Below are 26325 nucleotides of genomic sequence, written 5' to 3'. Positions count from 1 at the left end.
ATAGAAATGTTTGGGTCAGCATCTGTTACGCTGATCAACCACTCGTTGGTAACGTATTAGTTGGGAAGTTACCAAAATGTTGCAAAACAACTTCTTATCGCTGTTGGCAGTTCACAGTTGCATTAATTACCCCTCGCAGCTTCTTGTGGGGAGTAATTTTAAGCTTCTTGCGTTTGAAACGTCTTGCCGGTGACCCGCATTTTTTTTCCTGCGCCAATAAATGCGGTTTTTGCGCAATTATCATGCATCACTCAATGCAACACACCCACTACTGACCCCCTCTCCCCCCTTGCCTCTCCCCCCTTGCCGGGGAATGTCAAACTTTTTCAGTAAGCTTTAGGGTCAGTTCTTTTATTTCAGTTAATAAAACGTCTGGTTCGCTTAACTGATATCCTGGCACAGGCTAAAAGAGATCCTGTTTTCGGAGACTGAAAAGACTTTCCTAGTATCACTAACAACATGTCGTAAATGCTACTCAAGCGCATGATCTTTTATTTGATATTAATCGAAACATGTAAAACGCCTTGGGATCAAAACCTACTAGTTAGCAATAAGTCTGGAGTAAAGGATATGTTGGTGGACTCAATCTTATGGCTACGTTCGAGATGTTTAGATGAGGATATGTAAACAATGATTTCCTTCCCTAGTTGCATGGCCTCATTCAAACACTCGAGGCTTTGGAAAATTCTCACCGCGTCTTGGGCTAGCATAACTTTCTCGAGTTGTCCCAACTCCCTGCGTGTTTAAATAATGCAATATAAACTCGGAAAAATTCCTCTATTGCTTGATTTTTAGATCGTTCGTTGAAGGTAGAAAGAGCTATGGCTTTTTGTTTTACTTTGCCGCCCTTCTTAGTCTATTTACTCGCACGTGGCTCAGTTCAATATTGCTGGTTCTAGCAGTATGCGAGACATGCGTTGCATATGAACTATATAATTACTGACCCTCATAAAATCCTATTGTTCTCTCTCAGCATTATATCGGCGATTTCAGCCTGAGAAAGTATTCATATTCAGTCAAGTCCAACTGTCTGAGGAAAACGGTGGCGGTCCTTTTTGGTAGCAGGGAAATTATCAGGGGTAATCCTAAACGCGCTAAAACGTTCAATATTGCAGTGGGCTGGCTGCACTGCAATATTTTTAATAGTGCAGCCTGCTTCCAGCAATATTTTTAATATTGCTGCATGACTGTGGTATTTACTAATTTGAAAATTCGCGAATGTCCGCGCATAATTTATGATGAAGATCTGAAGTTAAAAAGTAAATGAATACACCATGAGAAGTACCATTCCAGGAGACGTACAGACGAAAACATTTTACAATTTATTTAGGGCACATCTGACAATGACAGTCTTTCTCACTTGTAAGAAATAACAATTTTCGTACTGTGAGTACTAATTACGACTGACTGATTATAATCTTCGCTCTGGTTTTCGTCTAAAACCTTTTCGCTTAACCCCTGTAACCCTGTTTCTTCCCTTTGTCCATCGTCTTCCGAAGAATCCTCCATCAAGCTTCAAAACAGTAGCAACTCTTTGCCTTCCAACAAACAACTCAAATAACCAAGTGCACTGCGTTAATATACAATGCAAATTACGTTTGCATGAAATTCAATCACACACCTGAAAGATGTGGAAAGTTACATAATCTTCACAAGGATTTAACAATGACTAAATTCCGGGAAATGAAAAGGGTTATGTAATTTGTAGAACTACTAGACAATACGTGCTAATTGCATTGTTGGAGAGAGAAAATAGTAGGATTTCATGAGAGTCAATGATTATATCATCTTTGCAAGTAGTTAACAATGGCTGAATTGGGGAATGAAAAAGGATTATACAATTTGTATTATTACTGGACAATGCTTGCCAGTTGCATTGTTGGTGTACCAAAACATCAATATGAAGGGGCGACTGAAATCGTCGATGTAATGCAGAGAGAGAACAATAGGATTTTATGAGGGTCAATAATTATAATAGTTAATTACTTCGGTTCGCAGCATTATTGGGTATAATGCAGGCAGCTGAGGCCGCAGGCCGAAGCTGCCTGCATTATACCCAATAATGCTGCGAACCTCAGTAATTATCTATTAAATAATGGCCCAGTTCACTATAGATTTTCTGTAGCTTAACGGCAGAGCATCGGAGAAAGAAATGCGAAAGCTAGTTTTAAAAAAGCAAAGTGCACAAATAATGCATTTGGAGCTTTTAAAACTAAGGAATTTGTTGAGGTGGGAATGTCAAAATATATCTGGCTCAAAAATGTTGTTCCATTTTAGGAAATTGTCTTGGATGTCACTCCTTTATTTCTAAGAACGTTTGAAATTGGAGTCATTTATCATCAAAGAAGAAAAATTGTAGAAAAAGATGACAACGTTGGAAAATAACCTGGCGCTTTCTTGTTCCAAAAATTCCTTTCTGATCGATGATCGCCGTGGGCTCATGTAATCGCTTTAACTATCCGAACAAGAATGAAAACCTCAATGTCAACATCCCGGTCTGTTGACACAGATTTGCTTGAAACCAATGAAACAATTGCTAAGACTACAAAGATGTAAATTTGAATTGCAGATATCGGCATCACAATTTGTCAGCTACATCTATTACGCTGTTGTTCGCTTTATTCCCAATTGCTCACAATGTAAATTTAGACTTCTATTCATCCCTTACTTCACTGCTTGCCTGAAATTCGTAAGGTAATTTAATCAATGTGTTAGCAAAGGTGAAACAGTGAGAGAGAAAGATAACAACAATGCTGCTCCTATCATGGCTCGTCTTGTATTGTCTAATGCGTCGTCCTGTCGTACAGCTTCTTCAAAGGAATGCTTAATTCCGATACCGACAGAACAAGGCATTTCAGAAACAGAGTATACACTTAACAAATTCCTGCAACTTAATTTTTTTTTTCTCTTCTTGTAGTGTATTAAGTAGTGCTACAAAATTATGTAATTGAAGACAACCGTCTCTGTACACATTGGACACAATTTTCGTCAAAAATTAGCATGTGAAAGGAAACTTCAAACTAAAAAACAGGAAAACCCCACTGAAAAAGACAAAAATAAAATAAAAAGAGGAGAAGGAAAAAAAGGGAAAGGAAGACGATAAATTGAAGTGCAACTGTATAAATGATGTCTAAATCACTCCTACTTGCTCACTAAAAGTCCAGTTTATCAACTGATGGGCCGGTAATCAACTGTATCACAAATATCATATAAAACGCAAAAAACAAACATATCGTCGTACAGAAAAATAAACTTGTTTTGTTTACTTTTATCAACATGCATCGTGCTTAATAAAAAATTGCTTCGGTTTCTCTGATGACTCACTCTTATTAGCAGACCTCAGCTCTTTCTGTCGCCATGTTCGCTGCTAAATCGATTTTTTTTCATCTGCTCCTGATCTTTGTGGCTTCACCTCACATTTCCTCATCCACTCGAGTGAATAAGACTGTCTCAGATGGCAAAGTTTTCATCACTGGAGACCATAATGAAGTTGTTATGTCCCCCGCCCGAGAAACGAAACTGGAATTGGCTGAAATTAAAAACAAACTAAAGTTGTTAAGCGAGGGAAATGATGTTCTGACAAGAAATTTGAAAGCTTTGGACCAAAGAATCTTGCCCTCTGACGAAATACCCGGAAAAATTGATGCGCTGAACAAAACAATCGAGGGCATTGGAATGAACCTGGAGTTAGTGAAAAAGTCGAATGTAGATTTGTTCAAGTTGATTCACGCCATGAAATTGAGGCTAACAGGCTTGGAGAAACACGGTAAGATTAGCTTTATTTCTTGATACAGATCAGATTACTGAATGCCTTTACATTGTAATGGACTGCTCCTTACAACTTGTAAACATTACCTTTTAAAAAATACAGTAATTGTACGCTTCTCATTTGCCAAATTTCCCGAATTTAAATTCAAAAGAAGGAGCACTCTCTGAGTTCCTCACGGTCTAGATTGCAGAGATGTTTGTTTTCAGAGTTATTTTTGACCAAACGAAGCTTTTCATAGGTTATACTGAACTACGTTAGTTATTGGGTGGAAATCTATTAATCGAATATTAACCGCTGGTGTGGCGAGTAACCCAATAAGTTGCACAGCACTCATAACTGTAATTATTTGTGCATCGTGAAAAATTGTTTCACTTCTTTCAGCGGCCTCTTGGGTTGTGATACTAAGCTTTTCACGCTTGAAAAAAATTTGTTTGTGGAGTTGCGTGGTATGCTCATAAAAAAAAAACCAACAACGACAACATTTCTTGGAACGCTGTTATTGTAATCGGGGACTCGCTCGACCAATGGTTTGAAAAAGGTGTAAGGTGACAGTTCTCCTGAAAACGTTAACTGTAAACTATAGAACCTTTTGTTATTGAACTACCCTTGTGACTTGCATCAAATCAGCAGTTGCACCAAAAACAATTAAATCTAAAGACGAGAGCAGAAATTTTTTTAAAGAAGTCTCGAAAGCAGCGTTGACAAATAAAAAAACTGATTAATTCTACAGTTGCAGGGTACGCTCTGCAATTTCCACGAAAAGGAACCAGTGATTACGTCATCATCACTCGTGGTATGCCAAACCTGTCAGCTGTGACAGTTTGTCTGTGGATGAAAACCGCTGATACTAGAAATGAAGGAACACCCCTGAGCTATGTTGTGTCTGGAGGACGCGAGGAGCTTCTCCTGTATAACTATAGAAATTTTAGGGTTTTCATCAACAACCATCACAGGTTTAAGTATTTAATCTGAAGTTTTGTTCTGTTATTAATCACAATAGTTGTTTTGATTTAATGTTGCTGTAAGCTTTAAGATACTAAAATTACACTTCTCGCGTTTTGCTGCTAATTATAGTGGTTATACTTCTGTATCCGCCAATGATGGAAAGTGGCATCATATCTGCCTCACATGGGAGAATACCGCTGGATCATGGAAATTGTTTCGAGATGGTTCGGTTGCTGCTTCTGGTAAAAGTTTTCAAACAGGTAAATTCTTCTTTTAGCAATAGTCCGTAAAATAGTATTAAATGTTTAGTGTGTGTAACTGCTAATACAAAGAGGCCGAAATGACAAAACTGCCATGCAGGATTCCGCAAGTTCAAATATTGATTAAAATCAACGAAGTACGAAGTGTACTCAAACTTAAAAGTAGTTTTAAATGGAAGGCGTAGATAGACTTATACTCCATAAAAACCGTTTCGTTAAACACGGTCAGTTAAAAGGTTGTTTTCTACATAGAAGCCACCTAAACTAATGTTTGCTGTTCACTGTTGAATGTTGTCAAATACTTGAAACCCATGATAAATTCAGTGTTTCAGTTCTCTTTTCCTAATTTTCATTTAGTTAAACCCGGTTTGCATTTACATTGTAACGGCCACTGAGAACGAAAGTCTCTGGGAGGAAACTGCGTAAAATTATCGCAGAAACTAACCGCAAATAATTACGTTGTTAACTAAACCGCCTTCTGCGGAGAAAAAACGATTAGTGAAAAATTCCCTCCTGAATGCTCTATATGTGATTTGCAAGTAACGTTGAGAAAAACCACCCTAAGAAGCTGAAAAAGGCGAATGAAGACTAAGGATACTAGAGAAACCGAGAAATGCGCATAACAAGAAAAATATAACAGACAAACTCTGACGGGGTAATGATCAATGATGCCAAAAAGATAAATATTTGAAAAACATGCAAAAACCTTGACAAAAATACACGTCACTGTGATGGTAAAATTACCTAATAAGAGATTGTGAAATTTATCACTTAAATGCTACAGTGTACGTTATGTTAGTCACTTAAGGATAAAGTGCATGGTTCCCAAAAAGTAATGCGGAGGTTGGAACAAACAGAGCGACATGACTCACTTATTCGGTAAATTATTGATTAAGAAAACTAAAAAAGTAAAAAATGTACCCACTTTCCAGTCTTTTTATCATTTCCTCCAAATATTTGCTTAATCAAAGAAAAAGACAAAATTGAATCTTTTTTAACTGGTGAATTTATCGTTTTCCTTAATTTCTTATTTATCTCCCCACAGGTAAAGTGATTCGTGCAAATGGATCCCTGGTACTAGGGTAGGAGCAAGACTCAAAGGGAGGAAAATTTGAAGCCATTCAATCTTTCATCGGTGAAATGACAGGTGTCAACATTTGGGATCACGTCATAAAAGACCGAGAAATCGCACGCATGTCAAAGTCGTGCCTGACGGGGGTGGGCAACGTGTTTCAGTGGCGCGAGTTCAAAGCTCACATCAAGGGCTCAGTGAAGATAATTAAGCCATCGTGCTGAAGTGAAAAATCTATGACGTGGTTTGTAAACATCGTGAAAGATGTTACATTAAAGATGAATTTTGACAGCTCTTTGTTGATAATCTGATGTGTGGCCGTATCTTTTCTTGACCATCCTACCAATGCTAAGACCAATTTTTTTCGGTCCATGCAATTTTTAAACTGAGTAACGAAAATAACTCGGGAATGTCTTGATTTGGTTTTCCTATCAAGTGATGAGCTGCAAAAACTAAAACCATCCGCACCTTTTCTGTTCGTGTCAGTTTTTCCCTGTCATCATTGTTCTCGCTGGTTAAAAAGATGCAAAGTTGCAAAATGCAAACTACCGAACGCATGATAAAGATATTGCACACTTCTTAGATAAAATAACAAATAACTTGCTCAATGGTGTTGCTGAAATAGCTTTAAAAAAGGTTAATTAGATTTCCAGATTTAAAACAATCGCCGGTAAACGTGATGGCACCAAATATAACGTGCCCTTCTTCTTCGTTATGAAATGTTTCCATTTTACAAGCTCGTATAGCTAATTTGCAACGTGAAGGACTAACTTTCCACACTGGTAAGGACATTTTGTAAATTCGTGGTAAAATGTATCAAAGTATTCATTAGTATGAAATTAAGAAAGACAGATTAAAGCTGTTAATTTTAAGGCAGCTCTAGAGAAACAAAAACTTCTAAGGCGACTAACGCAAGAAAGAATAAATTGAAAGGTTGAATCTCTGAAGTATAGCATTCTTCCCTGGTTGCAAAGCCTCGATCATTCAAACACTCGAGGCTTTGGAGAATTCTTACCGCGTCTGGCGCTAGCATAACTTTCCCAACTCCCTGCGTGTTTAGATGATGCAATATAAACTCGGAAAAATTCCTCTATTGCTTGATTTTTGGCTCAATCGTTGAATGTAGAAAGAGCTATGGGTTTTTTTTACTTTGCCGCCCTTCTTAGTCTATTTACTCGCACGTGGCTCAGTTCAACATTGCTGGTTCTAGCAGTATGCGAGACATGCGTCGCATATGAGCTATGTAATGGCCCTGCTCACTATAGAGTTCCTGTAGCTTAACGGCAGAACATCGGAGAAAGAAATGCGAAAGCTAGTTTTAAAAATGTAAAGTGCACACTGAAAGCTCAAATGATGCATTTGAAGCTTTCAAAACTAAGGAATTTTTTGAGGTAGGAATGTCAAAATATGTCTTGTTGGCTCAAAAATGTTGTTCCGTTTTAGAAAATTGTCCTGGTTGTCACTCCTTTGTTTCTAAGAACGTTTGAAATTGCCGTCACTTATCATCAAAGAGGAAAAATTGTAGAACAAGATGAAAACGTTGGAAAATAACCTGGCGCTTTCTTGTTCCAAAAATTCCCTTCTGATCGATGGTCGCCATGGGCTCATGTAATCGCTTGAACTATCCGAACATGAATGAAAACCTCAGTGTCAACATCCCGGTCTGTTGACACGGATTTGCTTGAAACCAATGAAACAACTGCCAAGACTGCAAAGATATATATTTGAATTTCAAATATCGGCATCACAATTTGTCAGCCCACATCTATTACGCTGTTGTTCGACTTCTATTCATCCCTTACGTCGCTACTAGCTTGCAATTCGTAGGGTTAATCACTCGATGTGTTAGCAAAGGTGGAAAAGTGAGAGAGAAAGATAACAATACTACTCCTCTCATGGCTCCTCTTGTATTGTCTGATACGTCGTCTAATCGTACAAATTGTAAAAACGCATGCTTAGTTCCGATATTGGCAGAACAAGGCATTTCGGAAACTGAGTATATACTGAACACATTCCTGCAACCTCTCCTCCTTTTTTTTTCTTCTTGTAGTGTATTTAGTAGTGTGCTACAAAATTACGTAATTGAAGACAACCGTCTCTGTACACATTGAACACAATTTTCGTCAAAAAGTAGCATGTGAAAGGAAACATCAAACTGAAAAACAGGAAAACCCAAACTAAAATGCAACTAAAAAAAACAAAAATGTAATAAAAAAAGAGAAGGAAAAAAATAAGGAAAGGGAGACGATAAATTGAAGTGCAACTGTATAAATGATGTCTAAATCACTCCTACTATTTCACTGAAAGTCCAGTTTATCAACTGATGGGGCTGGTAATCAACCGTGTCACAAGTATCTTATAAAACGCAAAAAGCAAACGTCATCGTCGTCCAGAAAAATAAACTTGTTCTATTTACATTTATCAAAATTCATCGTGCTTCATAAAAAATTGCTTTGGTTTCTCTGATGACTCAGTCTTATTAGCAGACCTCTTTCTGTCGCTATGTTGACTACTAAATCGATTCGTTTTTGTCTGCTCCTGATCTTTGTGGCTTCACCTCATATTTCCTCATCCACTCGAGTGGATACGACCGTCTCGGATGGCAAAGTTTTCATCACTGGAGACCATAATGAAGTAGTTATGTCTTCCGCCCGAGAAACAAAAGTGGAATTGGCTAAAATAAAAAACAGATTAAAGTTATTAAGCGAGTCGAATGAAGATTTGTGCAAGTTGCTCCACGCCATCATGAGGCTAACAGGCTTGGAGAAACAAGGTGGGATTAGCTTTCTTTCTTGATACAGATAAAATTACTAAATGCCTTTACATTGTATTGGGCTGCTCCTTGCAACTTGTAAACATTACCTTTTAAAAAATACAATATTTGTACACTTCTCAGTAACCAAATTTCCCGAATTTAAATTCAGAAGAGGAAGCGCTCTCTGAGTTCCTCACGGTTTAGATTGCAGAAATGTTTGTTTTCAGAATTATTTTTGATCAGACGGAGCTTTTCATAGGTTATGAACTACGTTAGTTATTGTGTGGAAGTCTACTACTCGAATATTAACTGCTGGCGTGACAAGTAACTTAGTAAGTTGCACATCACTCATACTGTAATTATTTGTGCATCGTGAAAAATTGCTTCGCCTCTTTCAGCGGCCACTTGGATGGTGATACTAGGCTCTTCACGCTTGAAAAAAAATGTATTTGTGGGGCTGCATGGTATGCTCATAAAAAAAAAACCAACAACGGCAACATTTCTTGGAATGCTGCTTTTGTAATCACAGACTCGCTTGACCATCGGTAAGGTGAAAGTTCTCCTGAAAACGTTAACAGTAATCTATAGAACCATAACCTTTTGTTACTGAACTACCCTTGTGACTTGTAGTTGACAGTAGTTGCACTAAAAACAATTAAAGCGAAGGACGACAGCACAACTTTTTTAAAGAGGCTTCGAAAGCAGCGTTGACAAATAAACTAGACCCTGTGAGCAGGGTAACTGGGATACCTGGATGGTACTGGATCCTTGGAATCAAGTGTAGTGATACTACGGGTGTCGGACTTGTATACTGAAATAGTGCGCTCAAGTCTGGCCAAGGGCATACACCTATTTCAAAACATAGGCATGCTATGCATGCAAGAGTTACTTTTTTGTAGGGCGGGTGGATTACTTGAAACATTGTGAGTGATGTCTACATTCTTACAAAAGGAGAGAAGAATATTAATGTGGGAAAGAACGAAAATGTCGAATTACCTCACTCACAGGTATTTTGAGGTAGATTATGTGTGTTTTGCGAATAAATGTAACCAAAAATAAACTGTATTGGTGCCACGGATACCTGTTAGTACAAAATGCAGACAGCAGACTGCAGACCGGATACAAAATATAGACTGCACACTGCAGAGTGGGTACAAAATGCAGACTAAGAATCTGAAGAGTTTTTACCGGTCTGGTATATAATAACATGTCATCTTACAGCTTACCGCGCGTCACGCAATCGCTTTTCTGCGATCCCCCTTCGCGATTATTTGCATTGCTGTGGAATATTCCTGGCCCATTTCTTAATGAAAATCGATCGCAATATTATTTCAAGCCTTCAATATAGTCTTCTTACTTTGCGCGCGAGTTGGTTGGTGTGATGTCTGTACAGATTTTATCAACGTAATAAAAGTAAATGACGTAAATAACAGTGATAGTAAAGCAAGCTTAAAAGGGCAGAAATAGCCAGAAAATACAACGGATACACAGGGTATGAGTAATTTTTATTGATTTTACGAGAAAAATGTTCATATTTCGAAATATTTATCGTTGTAAACGACCATACTTCGTTCCCCATACTATTCCTTATAACGTGTTCAAATTTCCAACAGTTCCTCTCGTAACTTAACACCGAGTCACACAACACGTGACACGTTCATGAATTAATCGTTGGCTTTTTCTCGAGACGTGAGCTTGCGCCACCTGTGACAAGACAATTGCGTAAACAATATTTAACATAATAACATTATACACAAAAAAACACAGGGTTTTGGATCACTTATTTATTAAAAAAGAATATCCATACAACTACAATGAAAACAAACATAAGATTCACCTTTCTGATCGTGAAATTAATACCATTCGTACTGTTATCGTAGCTACGTTCCTTGCCATCAAGTGAATCCAACATGTCGTCTTTCTTCACAAGCAGTTTGCATCCACTAAAGTTATGTTCTTCAGTCTCACGGTAGTAGTGTTGTTCAATAGATTGCGTAGAGTATATGCAGTTTGGTTTCAGATTTCAGATTTTGCTTTTTACATCAAGTGAACGTTTTTCAACTAAGACATTGGCATACTTGGCATACAAGGCATTCAAGGCTTTCATGGCTTTCAAGCGTTCGCGACTCAATCCGTTCCAAAATTACCGCTCATTAACATCTTTCAGTGTGGATTAGCCGCGATTAATACAACTTGTATATGCGTCTGTAAGTATTTTGCGCGTTTGCGCCATAATGCTCCAGGAGATCGCAATCCAAATACGTTGAAATACAAAACAACTGACCAAAGAGTTTTATAAGCAAAAATCTCGTGATTCGTTTTGTAACCCGGCCCTGTCCGTGTATGAAAACGTCAATCATCATCAAGATAACACGCGTGATCAGTATGTGAACACCTTATTGGATCACAGTTAGTTGTCATGGTGTTGAGGGCCCAATGACCTCTGGGTGCTATTGCGCAATTTTTCCATTCTGTGGCGGAGGAAAAAAAAAAAAAAAAGACGACAAAAAAACCAAAGGCATTTTATGACTGGGCTACCACAGGTATCCCAGTAAAAACCTGAGTAATTCTACAGTTGCAGGATACGCTCTGCAATTTCCACGGAAAGGAACCAGTGATTACGTCATCATCACTCGCGGTATGCCAAACCTGTCAGCTGTGACGGTTTGTCGGTGGATAAAAACCGCTGATACTAGAAATGCAGGAACACCCCTGAGTTATGTTGTGTCTGGAGGACGTGAGGAGCTTCTCCTATATGACTATAGAAATTTTAGGGTTTTCATCAACAACCATCACAGGTTTAAGTATTTAATCTGAGGTTTTGTCCTGTTATTAATCATAATAGTTGTTTTGATTTAATGTTGCTGTAAGCTTTAAGATACTAAAAGTACACTTCTAGCGTTTTGCTGCTAATTTTTAGTGGTTCTACTTCTGTATCCGCCAATGATGGAAAGTGGCATCATATCTGCCTAACATGGGAGAATACCGTTGGATTATGGAAATTGTTCGAGATGGTTCGGTTACCGTTTCTGGTAAAAGTTTCCAAACAGGTAAATTCTTCTTTTAGCGATAGTCCGTACAATAGTATTAAATGTTTAGAGTGTGTAACTGCTAATACAAAGAGGCCGAAATGACGAAACCGCGAGGATTCCACAAAATTCAAAGGTTGATTGAAATAAACGAAGGACGAAGTGTAGGTAGACTTAAAAGTATTTTTAAGATAGACGTAGATAGACTTATAAGCTTAAACATGTTTTAAAGCTGTTTCGTTAAACACGGTCAGTTAAAAGGTTGTTTTCTTCATAGAAGCTACCTAAACTAAGTGTTTGGTGTTGACTGTTGAATGTTGTCAACTACTTGAAACCAATGATAAATTCAGTTTTTCCAGTTCTCTGTTCCTGACTTTCATCCAGTTAAACCCGGTTTGCATTTACATTGTAACGGCCACTGTAAACGAAATTCTTTGGAGAGAAACTGCGTAAAATTATCGCGGACTCTAACTGCAAATAATTGCGTTGTGAACTAAACTGCCTTGTGCGGAGAAAAAACGATTAGTTAAAATTACCGCTTGAATGCTCTACTTGTCGTTTGCAAGTAACGCTGAGAAAAACCACCCTAAGAAGCTGAAAAGGTGAAAGAAGACTAAAGATACTAGAGAAACCGAGAAAGGCGCCAGAAAAGGAAGATATATCAGACAAACTCTGACGAGGTAATGATCACTGATGCGAAAAAATAAATACTTGAAAAACATGCAAAAACCTTGATAAAAATGCACGTAACTGTGATGGTAAAATTACTTGATAAACGATTATGAAATTTATCACTTGAATGCTACAGTGTACGTCATGTTAGTCACTTAAGGATAAAGTGCGTAGTTCCCAAAAAGTAATGCGGAGGTTGGAACAAGCAGAGCGACATGACTCACTTATTCGGTAAATTATTGATTAAGAAAACTAAAAAAAGGAAAGAATGTACTCACTTTCCAGTCTTTTTATCATTTCCTCCAGAACTATAATTGAATCTTTTTTAAATGGTGAATTTATCTTTTTCCTTAATTTCCTGTTAATGTCTCCTTAGGTTACGTGATTCGTGCAAATGGAGCCCTGGTACTAGGGCAGGAGCAAGACTCAAAGGGAGGAAGTTTTTATGCTAATCAATCTTTCATCGGTGAAATGACAAGTGTCAACATCTGGGATCATATTCTAAAAGACTTTGTTCGCTGACGAAGGGCTAACGCTCGAAACGTCAGCTTTTTTACCCTTTACGGTGGCTAATTTACGTTTTCAACCCAGTTGTTAACACTAAATTACCTGCTATACTCTCCCACCGACGCAGCACCACAGTTTCTTTAGAAACGTACCCCTTTATTAGTTTAACATGTTTCAGTGGCCGAGTTCAAAGCTCACATCAAGGGCTCAGTGAAGATAATTAAGCCATCGTGCTGAAGTGAAAACATCCATGACGTGATTTGTAAACATTGTGAAGGATGTTACATTAAAGATAAATTTTGACAGCTCCTTGTTCATAATCTGATGCGTGCCCATATCTTTTCTTGACCATCCTACCAATGCTGAGACCAATCTTTTTCGGTCGATGCAATTTTAAAATTGAGTGCGGAAAACAACTCGGAAATGTCTTGATTTGGTTTTCCTATCAAGTGATGAGATGTAAAACTAAAATCATCCGTACCTTAGACACTTGTGTTTTCTCGTGCCTTAAACAATTTGCTAGTTTTACCGTCTCTTTTCATGTTCGTGTCGGTTTTTCAATATCATACTTGTTCTCACTGGTTAAAACTTGTAAAGTTGCAAAATGCAAACTTCCGAACGCATGATAAAGATATTGCTCACTCCCTATTTGGCCTTGTTTGCTGAGTTCCCTCGGATAAAATAACAAATAACTTGCTCAATTTTTGCTGTAGAAATGAAATTACTAAGATTGTGATTCTCTGTAAGATACTTCAATGATTTTGAATTTAATCACGCAACAAAGCACCATTATCTTTGCATACATCAAAGACAGCAATAGTAGCGAGGTTAAAACATGTAGCTTGACACGTACGGTAAACTTCACAAAACAGTTAAGGCAAACGTCATTTGTTGACACGCAATCTCTTACTGCTTTTGCAAGGTGCTTGGTTGCTACGCACTAGACACAAAAATGACGAGATATTCATTTCAGTTTACATGTCTGCACGTGATTCAACTTTTTCCCAGAATGGTCCAATTCATCGCGTGATATCTGTATGGTTTCTCGAAATGATTCGATGATGAAAGACATAAACAACTGCAGCAGCTAGAATTCGGGGATAAATTCCATTTTGAACTAAAGATCAGCGGTTGAATCTTGACCTTGCGCGTGAAAGCTTGTAATTATTTTGTCTTTTTACTCCGGAACCAGTAACTCAGGTTAGTTTTAAATATTCATTGCGTTATTTGCGAAATATTTAAATACGTTGGCTTTGCTGTTCTTGATTGACGGTTAAATCGTTTGCAATGCCATGCCGGGCCTCTCATCGCGTTTAGCGCGCGTAGGCTTGTTGGGAAGAACAAAAACCTAAAAGAGCTTAGATTAAACTGTCTATGTTTCGAATATTTTTGTAGATTTTCGGCATAGGGTTAGGGTTAGGAGTTTCGAATTCTTGTAAGTTATCTCTTGAGCCAGGTGCAGTTCGCGGTAATGACTAAAGATTTCACTTTTCTGTTTAGTGTAACAGTCATGTGCGTTCCCCCCCCCCCCTAAAAAAAAGTTAATTTTATATAGTATATAAGTATATATCATCTGTTTTAATTCGGAGTAGTTTTATGTATGATTCCATCGTAACTCCAAAATAACACACGTAATAAGGGAACTATTCGCAAAAACAGGAAGTTAGTATCGCATTCAGTTGTCTAGCTCTATGTCATCAAACATAATCAAAAGCATAAGAGTTTTTGGCAGAATGACTTGCCAATAAAGATTTTAGCCAACTTGGATCGTCTGTGATAAGTGACTCAAACGTCTGTATTACCAATATAAAGTTGGCGAGTGCTGTGTCAGTATAAAGGGCTCTTGGCCGCACAGTGTCGGTGATTTGACACCTTAATCTTTTACAACACAATCTTTAGAATGACTTATTCCGTTTCACATCAACTTTCGACCAGATGAAATTACTAAGATTGTGATTCTCTGTAAGATACTTCAATGATTTTGAATTAATCAAAGCACCATTATCTTTGCATACATCATAGACAGCAATAGTATTAAGGTTAAAACATGTAGCTTGACACGTCCAAAACTAAAAAAAGGAAAGAATGTGCTCACTATCATTTCCTCCAGATGTTTTCTTTATCAAAGCAAAAGATTAAATCACTTGCAATGCCATGCAGGGCCATGGTCCAATTCATCACGTGATATCGGTATGGTTTCTCGAAATGGTTCGATGATGAAATACATATGTAACCACTGCAGCTAGAATTCGGGGATAAATTCCATTTTGAACGCGAGATATACGGTTGAATCTTGACCTTGCACTTGAAAGCTTGTAATTATTTTGTCATTTCACTCCGGAACCTGTACCTCAGGTTAGTTTTGAATTTTCCTTGCGTTATTTGCAAAATATTTAATTAAGTTGGCTTTGCTGTCCTTGATTCGCAGTTAAATGTTTAAATGTTATGTTTTGTTATGTTTTTTGCAACTCTGAAAAAACTGTCTTAATAGGGGAACTATTCGCAAAAACAGTATGTTAGTAACGCATTCGGTTGTCTAGCTCTTTTTTATTCGAATGCAATGAGCGGCATTAGAGGATTTTGGCGGAATGACTTGCCAATGAAGATTTTAACCAACTTGGATTGTCTGTGATACGTGACTCAAACTTCTGTATTACCAATATAAAGCTGGCGAGTGCCGTGTCAGTATAAAGGGCTGTTGGCCGCATAATGTCGGTAATTTGATACGTTAATCTTTTATAACACAGCCTATAGAATGACTAATTCCGTTTCACATCAACTTTCGATTGGAAGAAAAAAGAAATCAAAGTGCTCTGTGAGCAAACTCGTGAATTGACGCATGATTTTGACACATGATGTTTAATGTTATCTGGTTTAGGGAATTTTGTGGTTGATTGTCATATCTGGAGTACGAGCAGTAGTTCAGTGTTCGCTAATGTAGCAAAGAAACAAAGTAGCGTTGGGATAAGAAGGCATTACAATTGAAATGATCATGCTATTACATTTGACAAGGTGGATGATGTCATGTGTTTTAAACGTCTATCATTTTTGTTTCTGGTTCAAAAGAAAAGGTTGGAAGTAAATGTGGGTGAAAAGTGAAATTTACTGTCTTTCGTTGTAAATATTAGAAAATCAAGGCAATACTGTCTTAATGAAAACATTAACGATTCCCTCTTTATCAACTCAGACAACTTGGAACGAGTTTTGAGTGATATAACTAAGCCAAGCCTGCCACCGTCATTTTGGATCTCCGCCTGGGTAGATTTAAGTCACGTGCGAGGCAACGTATAATCAATAACAAGATAGAATTTCATTTCAGGCCTATTTATCAATTTTGTGGTGTGTAACTTTCGCATTTTAGTACGTTGTATGTATGTTGAATCTTCAAATTGTCTTGAAACTTAAAAGAAAATTGTTCTTTAAAAATTCACTGAAAGTCGGTAGCTAAAATTGTTTGTTTAGGTGTTATCTGATTTTCGTGTTAATTTGTAATTTCGTCAGTCGCCGGCATCTTTTGTTGCTTCACACAGGAAAAACACACGCGACGAAACGTAATGATCAATTTTGTCCTCAAACTCACGCCATAACAGAAAAAGCTTTTGAACATCTGTAAACTTCGAGCGCTTAGCAGTAAGTAATATTTTCAATGAATCTTCGGATTGTTTTCGAGTTCAAGGATTGTAAATTACAATTTTATGAAAAACGAAGGTTGTTCTGTTATTTCAGTGTGAATCCTTGCATGCCTGCCAGTTGCTGGCGCCGCTTGTTGAAACTAAAACGAAAAAAAAAACTCTTTTAAGATTATCATTGGCTTCTTTTTCACCCCACCACTATTCTTAGCAACAAAGGTCGCCATTTCTTCTGTTTACTGCTCGCTAAAAACTATCAAATGCACTCAAAAGCCTAAAATCTAAAAAAAGTTTACAGGAATCGACCAATCGAGCGAGCGAGCGAGCGAATGCCAGTCCCCACATGGTATCTATAACTCGCTCTTGCGCATGCGCGCAATTCACGAGTTAAAAATCAGCGACGGCAACACCCTAGCCTGTGAACAGCCGCCCCCTGCACTAGAAAAAATAGTATCAATTCTCCAAGCCTGTCAACAAGTTTTGCCGACATTCACCTGGGAGAATTTCGGATTTTGATCAATTTAACGTCTGCTTATGGTAGAAGTGAAGGGTTAAAACTCTTTGTGATAGTGGTGCACGAAGTTTGCAAGTGTCGTTTCGATTCTTGGATATAAAAACGGCAAATAGTGGAATTTGTTAAAAAAAAATGTTAACTTGATACTTTCATTTTCAAATGCGAAAACTACATACAGAACTCGAAATTTTTCACCAACCTGCGATCAGGAATCCTTTTTTGTTATATTTCCTTTTGGTATTGCGTACGTTTAATAAAACCAAGGTAAACATCTCGTTACGTTTCAGAATGGAACCATTGTTTACTGATGAAGAACAGCGACAGAAGACTAACAGGGGGTGGGTAAGAGCTACACACTGGAAGATCGCTTGTTTGCTCACCATGGCTGTCTTGCTGGTCCTGTTATTGATATTTGTTACGCTGTATGTATCGGGACAAAGGCTATGCGGGGCACAGAAACGTAAGACATAGGTTTGAAGAAGGATGTTTATGCGCAGTTATGGTGAAGGACGATTAGGGAAAAAAAGATAAAAGACCCTTATATGTAATCTTCTTTCGTGGATAATATATATTACATTTATCATATTCCTCATTCAGTATGTGCGCTATTATTGATCAATTTAGCGGGTCGTATTTCACGGTGCGGCCTGCTTCGAAGGGGCTATAACTTCAAGCAGAAAAACTCGGTCCGTAACTTAACTCGGTTAGTAAGAGGTATTTCTAGATGTATGAAAAACAAATTTCTGGAGTTTGACTGGTAATCAGTCTTCTCATATATTTGTAATTTGACACCAGATGTGTCAAATCTGATCTTTCAATATCCAATGAAAATCAAGCAAAATGGATCTTGCCAAGAAGGTTAACTTACCTACACCACGACGCAATCATGGTCGTAGTTATGTTTACATACAAATCTGCAAATTACCTACGCTCAAAGACGTGGATATCGCATGAGGTGCATGATACGCCACATAAAAGCACAAAGAGAGAGAGATCACTTACCATGGTTTCCTCAAAAACGTTCCTGTATTAGAGCTTTTGGTATCAGAACGTTCGTGGAGGAAACCGTTTCGAGCAAGCGAGTGAAAGATTTACACGGCGATGTGAAATCACCCCTATGAAGTCGCAGAAAATATACATCTTATTTCTAACCGTATCTGGGGTCCATACTAAGAGTTATTTTCTCTTCTTGACTCATGGATCGAAAGAACGAGATTTGTAATATATTTTTAGCCTTATCTCCTCAGTGTGTCTTACCAAGAGAAGATAAAGTGGTTTCACCTGTTCTGTGAACGATTTTTATTCTCATAAAGAAGCTTTAAATGACGAAAGTAGAAAGCAATTCGAAACAAGTTAGATCAAGTCAAAAGCTCTTTTCATAGCACATCAGGAAGAAAACAAAATATTCAGACTCTTATTTTCCCACCTACGCGAAAGAGTAACTATGGTAAAATTAGCGAATCATTCTCTCCATTTAGATTTTAGCGGACAGTCCTAGAAATTTACGCACCAAAAAATTGGCTTGTACTGCGCGCACATTATCTTAGAGACTATATCTTATCTCCATTCTCAATAGAAATGTTTGGGTCAGCATCTGTTACGCTGATCAACCACTCGTTGGTGACGCATTAGTCGGGAAGTTACCAAAATGTTGCAAAACAACTTCTCATCGCTGTTGGTAGTTCACAGTTGCATTAATCACCCCTTGCAGCTTCTTATGGAAAGGAATTTTTAAGCTTCTTACGATTGAAACGTCTTGCCAATGACCTGCATTTTCTCTTCTTTGACTCACTTGGGCATTGCCGCGCCAATTAATGCGGTTCTCGCGCAAATATCATGCATCAGTCAATGCAACACATCCGCTACCAACCCCCTCTCCCCCCTCCTTTGTCGTTAAAAAGCGGCCTCATTAAAGAAAAGAGCCGGCCCTCAAATGCGGAGAACGTTAAACTTTTTCAGTGAGGCTTAGCTATTTTATTCCAGTCAGTAAAACGTCTGGTTTGCTCAAGGGCTCAAATCATTATCCAGCACCTTGTTCCTCATACGTAAACATGTCAGTTCTCTTAACACCTTTCTTTATCATGGCTGTCTCTAGAAAAACTGGACTCAATAAACGAAGCCATTGAAGCTTTGTCCAAACGCCTTGACTGGCAAGACAAACAAATCGGAGAGGATCTCGTAAATTTGAATGTCACAAACACATCTCAAAGGACAACGGTCTTGGAAAAGCAAGGTATGTATATTTAGAACTTGTAGTGGTGTTTCTTTGATGAAGTTTTGATTTGTGAAAAGGTCATAGTTGGTGTGGAGGTCGTTGTTGTCATCTATATAGATGTGTCTGCTCTAAGTTGGTAAACCAGCCTTCCTTGTTTTAAGAAATCAGTTTTACGTCAAATGTGTCAACTCGTCTTTGGGAAAACTGGATAAATTAACAAAACTTTACAGAGCTTTAATGTTTGCATTACAGCTGCTGGAGCATTTGGGCCGCAATAGGAGGGGCTAAAATCCTCACCGGGAAACCCAGTTTGTCCTTCATCCCTGGAACTTAAATGGGTTATCACTTGTGTTAAAAATCCTTTTCTATTTGTCATGATTGTCTCCGGAAAAGATGGACTCAATGTACCAAGCCTTTGAACTCACTGGACGTAAATATGGGAAGAAAACTGGATTTAGTAAATGCACATGTTAAGAACGCATCTCAGAGGACGACTGCTTTGGAAATGCAAGGTACGCACTTTAAGTCGTGTATATGCGTGTGCATCTGCACTCTTATTTCACTGCTCATTTAATGTTTTTTTGTTGAAACTGAAGGCAGTGAAACGGAAGCCTTTTCTAAAAGGTTTGATGGTTGAATTTCACAATTTTTCTTTGTACAACCTACGTTTGTAATCAGCCATTTTAGCTTTTTTTCGTCGCGATTATCTACAGATAACCAGGACTCAATGTTCAAAGCCATTAAAGCTTTGTCCAAACGCTTCGACTCCCTGGGCACAAATATGGAAAGAAAACTGGATTTAGTAAACGTTAATGTTATGAACATGTCTGAAAGGACGACTGCTTTGGAAATGAAAGGTATGCATATTTACATTGATTTTCAACTTGGGTTGTATAGCTTTTGCTTTAATGCGGTTTGTGATTGGTCTATGAAGGAAACTTGGGCCTCTCTCTCAACCAGGGAGTTGCAAAACGAGAAACAAGTCCGACTCAATGATGAACATTTCTCCTACTTGTTGCTGTTGACGTTGAGTCACCAATCCTCCCTTATGACATCATTTTCCTACACAGTTAAACCTGTATTAGGTGGTCACCCACGAAGAATGGCTGGGGGTAGCCGCGTAAGACAGGTTCCACAGAAATGAGGTGATATTAAAACGATATAAAACGCCAATTTCAAGCCCAAAAATTTTTGCCAATACGCAAGTGGAAAGTACACATCTAATGCATGTTGAAGGATGTGATGTAACGCAATCCGATCGCATTTAACCTTTGCTTGCGAATGACTTGGTGATCTTTAGCTTCATTTCTTCGAATGTATTCCACACAAACCTTCTATCAACACATGTGGGGAACCTCCAGAGAAATTCAGTATTGTGTCCTGAAAGTAGACTTTCAAAAGTGTAAAAGATTTACTTGACAGTTCGATTTAATTTCATTTAAATATACTTGCGTGTCAAAATCTCAGTTCTTGGAAAATCCCAGATATCTTTTCCTTACGCAGATAATCTTTAATACATCATTTTTTTAATTATGTGAAAATTACAATCACGCAGGGCAGTGTAACTTGGAAAAGGATACTTGGAAACAGCGGTAATCTCATTGTGAGATTCATTTGGATTCCGTAAGAATCGAAATTTGTTTGAAAAACTATCTTTTTTGACATTTCGAAATTACACCATAAACCAATGTTTTTTATCCACGCATTTATTATTGAAATATTTTAAGATCTTTGTTTATGTCTTTCAATTTCTTCAGGAAGACTGGCTCTAATTAGCAAAACAATCGAGGCGTGGTACATAAGTCCTTACTCGTTTAACAAAAGTGTCGTAAGGAATCTGGATTTCGTGATTAAGTCAATCGAAGAGCTCTCTTTGCAATTTGACAGCACGTCTGAAACGATAAAGGCATCGGTTATGGAAGGAATGCATCTTTGAAATAATTTTCACTTGCGTGTTGTAAGCAATGTAGGATTGCTTGATTTTGCTTTACCGTCCTATGCAAACTCGCATCACCCTAGCTAGCCTCTCAACTATTATGATGTAAAAATAAGCATGGTACAATCAGAGATGAGAAACTTAACAACATTTCTCAAGAGATTTATTACTTTCTTTATTAATCTATATTGACATATTTATATTCATGCGTCTATGTATTTACATGTATCTGTCTTTTAGTCAAGAAAATTTGTCCTTTGTTGAAAAACCCGAAGAATGGTTTTTCACACAGTCAAAAAAACTGCACGGGGGAGTTTATTTCATTCAGTTGTAATCGTGGTTACTGGTTAAATGGACCCTCAGAGCGTCTCTGCTTGAACAACGGTTCATGGACGGGAGTGCAGCCAACTTGTAAATTTGGTATGAGTTTCACTTGATAATTATTTAGAGTGTCTTTCGGATAAGGCTAGTCCTGAAAAATTTTTATTAGCCTTAATGAAAACCGGAGACGAAGTATGTCATTAAAAGTAGTTAGATCATCTAATGATAAAGATGTAGATGTAGATGAATGTAGGTGTAGATGTAGATGTAGATGTAGATGTAGATGAAGCACTGGGCAAAGTCCCAGTCAATAGTGTTGTTTGTAGGTTGATGACATTCAGCTATTTGATTTTTTGACATCATCGCTCGTTTATGTTCAGTCAGTTTTCCGTTGAAGTACCTGCAAACCTCTCTGATGCTACAGGAAGCCCAGAAACTGGAATCCCTAATCTCGTTTGTGTGTATCTACCTTTAGTCGGTGAATGTCAAAACGCAATCATCAATTTGTTGGTTTTTCGGACGTTGTGGGGTTGTTGCAAGATTGCAGGATCACTGAAAAGCTACGAGTCCCGTTGTAGATCGTATATGCAATTTCATTATGCTTGAGGGTGTTTCGTTCCTTTAATGAAGTGTCGTTGAAGTTGCTCTGGAAATAATTGCAAAGTGCATTTAATAATCACCGGATAAATTGTGTAGTGTTTTGAAAACTAGTTGCGCTCGTCTTGTTAGAGTTATAATTGTCGTAGCTTTCTGGGATGTCATGTTTTAGTAGAATATGTCTTGAAATTACTTGGAGTGTTGTACGTAACAAGGAATATTCTTGATTCTGTGATACAAGTTACTAATCATTCTTGAAGGGAAGAGCTTTAGACTTTTCTCGTGGGTAGAACATTCTGTTAAGATGGTTATAAAAACTTGATTTCCTCAATAAATTTCCTTTCGTTTGATTTCAGTCAGCCCGAACTACTCGTTGTTATTTCCATATAAGAGTAAAAATGATTTCGTAATCATCACGCATGGAATGCCAAGCCTTACAGCTGTGAGAGTTTGTATGTGGATAAAGACTAATGCTACAGGAAGAGGAACACTTTTTAGCTATGCTGTCAATGAAGGATATAACGAACTGCTCTTAGTAGCGCCCCAAAATTTTGTGTTGCACGTGAGATCAGTTAAGAGGTAAGGGAATACACTTCCATTGGGGAATAGGAACGATAGACTGCACATGCACATGTAGAACCAGCCATGTACTATTTGAATCATGAATCGGCAAAAGTAAATGTTGTCATAGCTATTTAATGAACCATATTTAGCTAATCCTAATAGGGGAACCCTGAATGTTATTTCCTTACACTTATTATCCATGAAATAAAGAACTATTGGACAAAGACGAGGGTTGACTTAAAAACTCTCGGCGTTGTACGTTTTTCTTTCTCAGATCTATCTATATATTGATATGAAGACGCATCACTAGCAAAAAACTTATATTTAACTTACTTAGCGAACCCAAAGAGCTCTTTTCAAGTTTGCAAATCAAGTTTAGCAATCTTCAATTTGCTTCATGAGAAGGAATGTTAGTTCGTGGTTGCTTCTTCGGTCTACTGATATCACGTCTGAACATTTGTGGTAATGAGTGCATAAAGGGAGAGGCACGAACGTAACCCTAACCTTTACGTGCAGAATGAGATAGAAGAGGGATACAGGTTCAATAATTATCGCACCAGACTCAAAATCTATCACACCAATAATCTTCAACTACTTTATCGATCGTTCAACCTTTTCAAAATGGATTATTAAGGAAAGACTTTGAATCCTTTCAATGTTCATTATAGAGGTCCCACCAATGTATCTGCCAACGATGGAAAGTGGCATCACATCTGCTTAGCATGGGAGAATACCGCTGGATCGTGGAAATTGTTCAAGGATGGTTCATTGGGGGCAAATGGTGAAGGATTAGCAAAAGGTAAGTTGTACTCACAAAATATCGAACATCAAACTAATTCACAAGATTTTTCCGTTAGGCAGGTCGAGTATTTTAACAAAAAATGTGAAAATTTGCAGATTAAACGCTTTGCTTACTACAACTTTATTTAAACTGTTTGCTCTGGTATTATTAAAATACCTTTACTACTTTTCCTCAAATTTGTTTAAAAGCACGACTACCGAAGGAATGGAGAAATTTTCTTGCTCTTAATTACAGGCCGATTGATCCGCGGAGGTGGACACCTTGTACTTAGACAGGATCAAGACGACTTGGGAGGATGCTTTGAAGAACATCAAAGTTTCACTGGTGAAATGGCAGATGTCAATACCTGGAATCACGTGATTTCAGACCAAGAAATCAGGCGCATGTCCAAATCGTGCCTGACAGGGACGGGAAATTTGTTTCAGTGGAGCGACTTCATTACCCATTAAGCCCGAATGGGCTTAGTGCAAATAGTTCAGCCTTTTTGCTTAAATTAAATTGCGTAATGCTCTACTGAAGTTGAACTTTTAATCGTATTTAGATAGATTTAGGCTTGTTTCATTAAGTTTAATTTTAAAGTCCAAAACAATCGTAAAAATGATGTACTAAGTGTTAAGTACCCTTCTTTTTCACTGTGAAACTTTTTAAATGTTATGGAAATGTCGTTTCCGTTCTTAAAATTTCTCTCATTATTTTGCTAATTTGCCGCGTGAAGAATTATCTTTCCGCTCTGGGAAATAAATTACCCTAAGATCTTGTAAGATGTATGAAAATATTAATTAATATGAATGGAAAATACAGCCAGGCCGTTAACTTTAAGGCAGCCTTTCAAAAACAAATTTCTGGGCCGATCAACACACAAAAAAAATAAATTGAAAGGGTTGAAACTCTAAGGTAGTACCTCTTTTATAATTTTTTTATTTCTTTTTTTGTTCCTTTTTCCCCCTTTTTTCTCTTTTTAATTGTTATTTTTGCCCTTTATTATCCTTTTTCTTCAAGTTCCAGGCATTCAGTTGGGGGAGACGAACAGGAGAGCGAAACATTTTTCCCCGCGAAAAAAAAATAGAATGTGCAAAAAATGGCATACAAAAGAGCGCTCTCTTTCTATTGCTGTATCCCTAACAACCATGGTTAACCGCAACCGACATACGCCAAGTTGCTTGCCATTTTTAGCCTGTCTGTTTTTCGTTTCTCTCTCAACTAATATCCTAGTCCAAACCAAGAGAGATGTTGTTTTCGAAGAGTCCATGTGTTTCTTGCTATCACCAATGACGTGTCGTGGGTTTGGTTAGTAGTCGCGGGTCACGGGTCGCGACTCGTAAGATAAAATCGCTAACAACCTGTATTTTCAGTATTAAACAGGCCATGAAACCACTATTATAGAAATATTTTCAATCACGTTTTTATTCATTTTTCCTGTTTTTTGAAAACATCAATATATCTTGGTGTACGTGTCCCCTTTTTTTTGTGGTATTAATAATGCCCGCCCACGGCCATACAGAAGCAGACGTGGACATGTTTTTCATCCTTTCATCACGGACACAAGTTACCCGAATGAATTTTGAGCCGGTGATCTCACCGAACCAGTATCTCCATAGTTTTCAAAGCTGAAGACAATAATATCGAGCAGTTCCTAAAAAGCACCATATTCTTTTGCCTGGGAACCATTCTCGCCCTTTGTCCTTAGCTTTCCAGTAAACTATAACCACCACTGTTTGTCTCATCGTAAAACCTTTCGCAACTAATCATGCCCTCATGATGTAGTCACTTCTAAAGCGAATCGAAGAAACAGCCTTCATCACGCGATGTGATAAACCTTTATTAACTTCTCTCTATAAAGCATAAACAGTAAATTTAAATATTTTATTACGATTTTTGTGGTGTGTTCGATATATATTTTATTCACCAGACGGGAGGTCCGTATTGGGAAAAACTGTAACCGAGGTCTTGGATACCGTCCGAGGCCATAGGCCAAAGGCGGTACACAAGACAGAGGGCACAGTTTTTCTCAATACGGACCGACCTTGGCTGGTAAATAACATTTTTATTATTTTCTAAAACCTAACAAATGGTTGCGAAAAGAACCGCCCGTTGTGAGCGGGCCGGATAGGGAATACTGCCCGCTCTCGGAACCAATCAGATTGCAGGATTTGTAGAATACCGCCCGATCACGAACTGAGAAGAAAAAAAATTATTATCACACAATTATATCCCGCTTAGCAATCCTGTTCGTTTCTTTCTGACTGGTGTGAAGCAAAAGACACAGCTTTTATAGTTCTATCTTAATTGTAGTTGGATTTGAACGATAAAACAGTTTGTGAATATAGCCTGTGATAACTCATTTTAAGCCTCCCTCTTTTACCTCTGGCTCAGCAGATAATCATAAGGTTATGAATTACAGATGTCAGATTTAAGTAAAAGCAGTTGTACAGGGAACCACCGCAATAAGAGTTCTGCTTGTTGGTGGATAACTTACAAAAACGGACAATCGAACTGTTTTAAGCAGCGCCGTATTAAGCGGTCACCTTGTATTAAGTGGTCGGTTTTCAAAGTCCCGATGGTTTTGTTTGCCCCTTGGTGTCATTTTCACCTTTATTAGGCGGTCACCCCATTTTTATGAATAAATCGCCCAGATTTCAACACGTGAATTTCCATAAAATATTTAGTTCTATAAAACAAAGATAGATACAATTTAGGTACGATTTGCGACGACTTTTCGCACATTTTAGGGGCGTTCC

At 37.9% G+C, this 26325-nt stretch overlaps 2 protein-coding genes and 1 pseudogene across 4 annotated transcripts in view; all 3 read left to right on the top strand.

Annotated features, from left to right (window-relative positions):
• The first annotated feature begins 3481 nt into the window (after positions 1 to 3481).
• Positions 3482 to 6272, top strand: LOC131774203 (neuronal pentraxin-1-like; annotated as a pseudogene).
• A 7638-nt stretch (positions 6273 to 13910) lies between these two features.
• Positions 13911 to 26325, top strand: part of LOC131794987 (neuronal pentraxin-1) — a 28415-nt gene continuing 16000 nt past the window's right edge. Inside the window, exons 1-3 of the mRNA XM_066163882.1 lie at positions 13911 to 14209; positions 17440 to 17612; positions 19248 to 19385. Of these exons, the coding sequence (XP_066019979.1) occupies positions 17441 to 17612; positions 19248 to 19385 (310 nt within the window). The 5' untranslated portion in view covers positions 13911 to 14209; position 17440. The remainder of the gene's footprint in view (positions 14210 to 17439; positions 17613 to 19247; positions 19386 to 26325) is intronic.
• LOC131774201 (neuronal pentraxin-2-like) lies at positions 20096 to 24911 on the top strand. 3 transcript variants are annotated; one of them, XM_066163881.1, is made up of 5 exons: positions 20096 to 20224; positions 20923 to 21723; positions 22578 to 22800; positions 23454 to 23584; positions 23822 to 24911. In XM_066163881.1, exons 3-5 carry the CDS (start codon positions 22646 to 22648, stop codon positions 24034 to 24036), a joined length of 501 nt encoding a protein of 166 aa, XP_066019978.1. In that variant the 5' UTR covers positions 20096 to 20224; positions 20923 to 21723; positions 22578 to 22645; the 3' UTR covers positions 24037 to 24911. The 3 variants fall into 3 exon arrangements, with proteins under 3 accessions (XP_066019978.1, XP_066019977.1, XP_066019976.1); XM_066163880.1 differs by having other exon boundaries at positions 20110 to 20224; positions 20438 to 21723; XM_066163879.1 differs by lacking the exon at positions 20096 to 20224 and having other exon boundaries at positions 20234 to 21723.

This window comes from Pocillopora verrucosa, chromosome 3, assembly GCF_036669915.1.
Source record: "Pocillopora verrucosa isolate sample1 chromosome 3, ASM3666991v2, whole genome shotgun sequence".
NCBI lineage: Eukaryota > Metazoa > Cnidaria > Anthozoa > Scleractinia > Pocilloporidae > Pocillopora > Pocillopora verrucosa.
Note: the sequence above shows the minus strand (reverse complement) of the source record. Positions and strands in the feature narration are given on the sequence as shown.

What these genes read in the sequence shown, in the direction of transcription:
- LOC131774201 (XM_066163881.1), top strand. Translation starts at nt 22,646, where the DNA reads ATGCCAAGCCTTACAGCTGTGAGAGTTTGTATGTGGATAAAGACTAAT. An exon ending in CACGTGAGATCAGTTAAGAG is followed by an intron (nt 22,801 to 23,453) that starts GTAAGGGAATAC and finishes TGTTCATTATAG; the next exon opens with AGGTCCCACCAATGTATCTG. An exon ending in TGGTGAAGGATTAGCAAAAG is followed by an intron (nt 23,585 to 23,821) that starts GTAAGTTGTACT and finishes TCTTAATTACAG; the next exon opens with GCCGATTGATCCGCGGAGGT.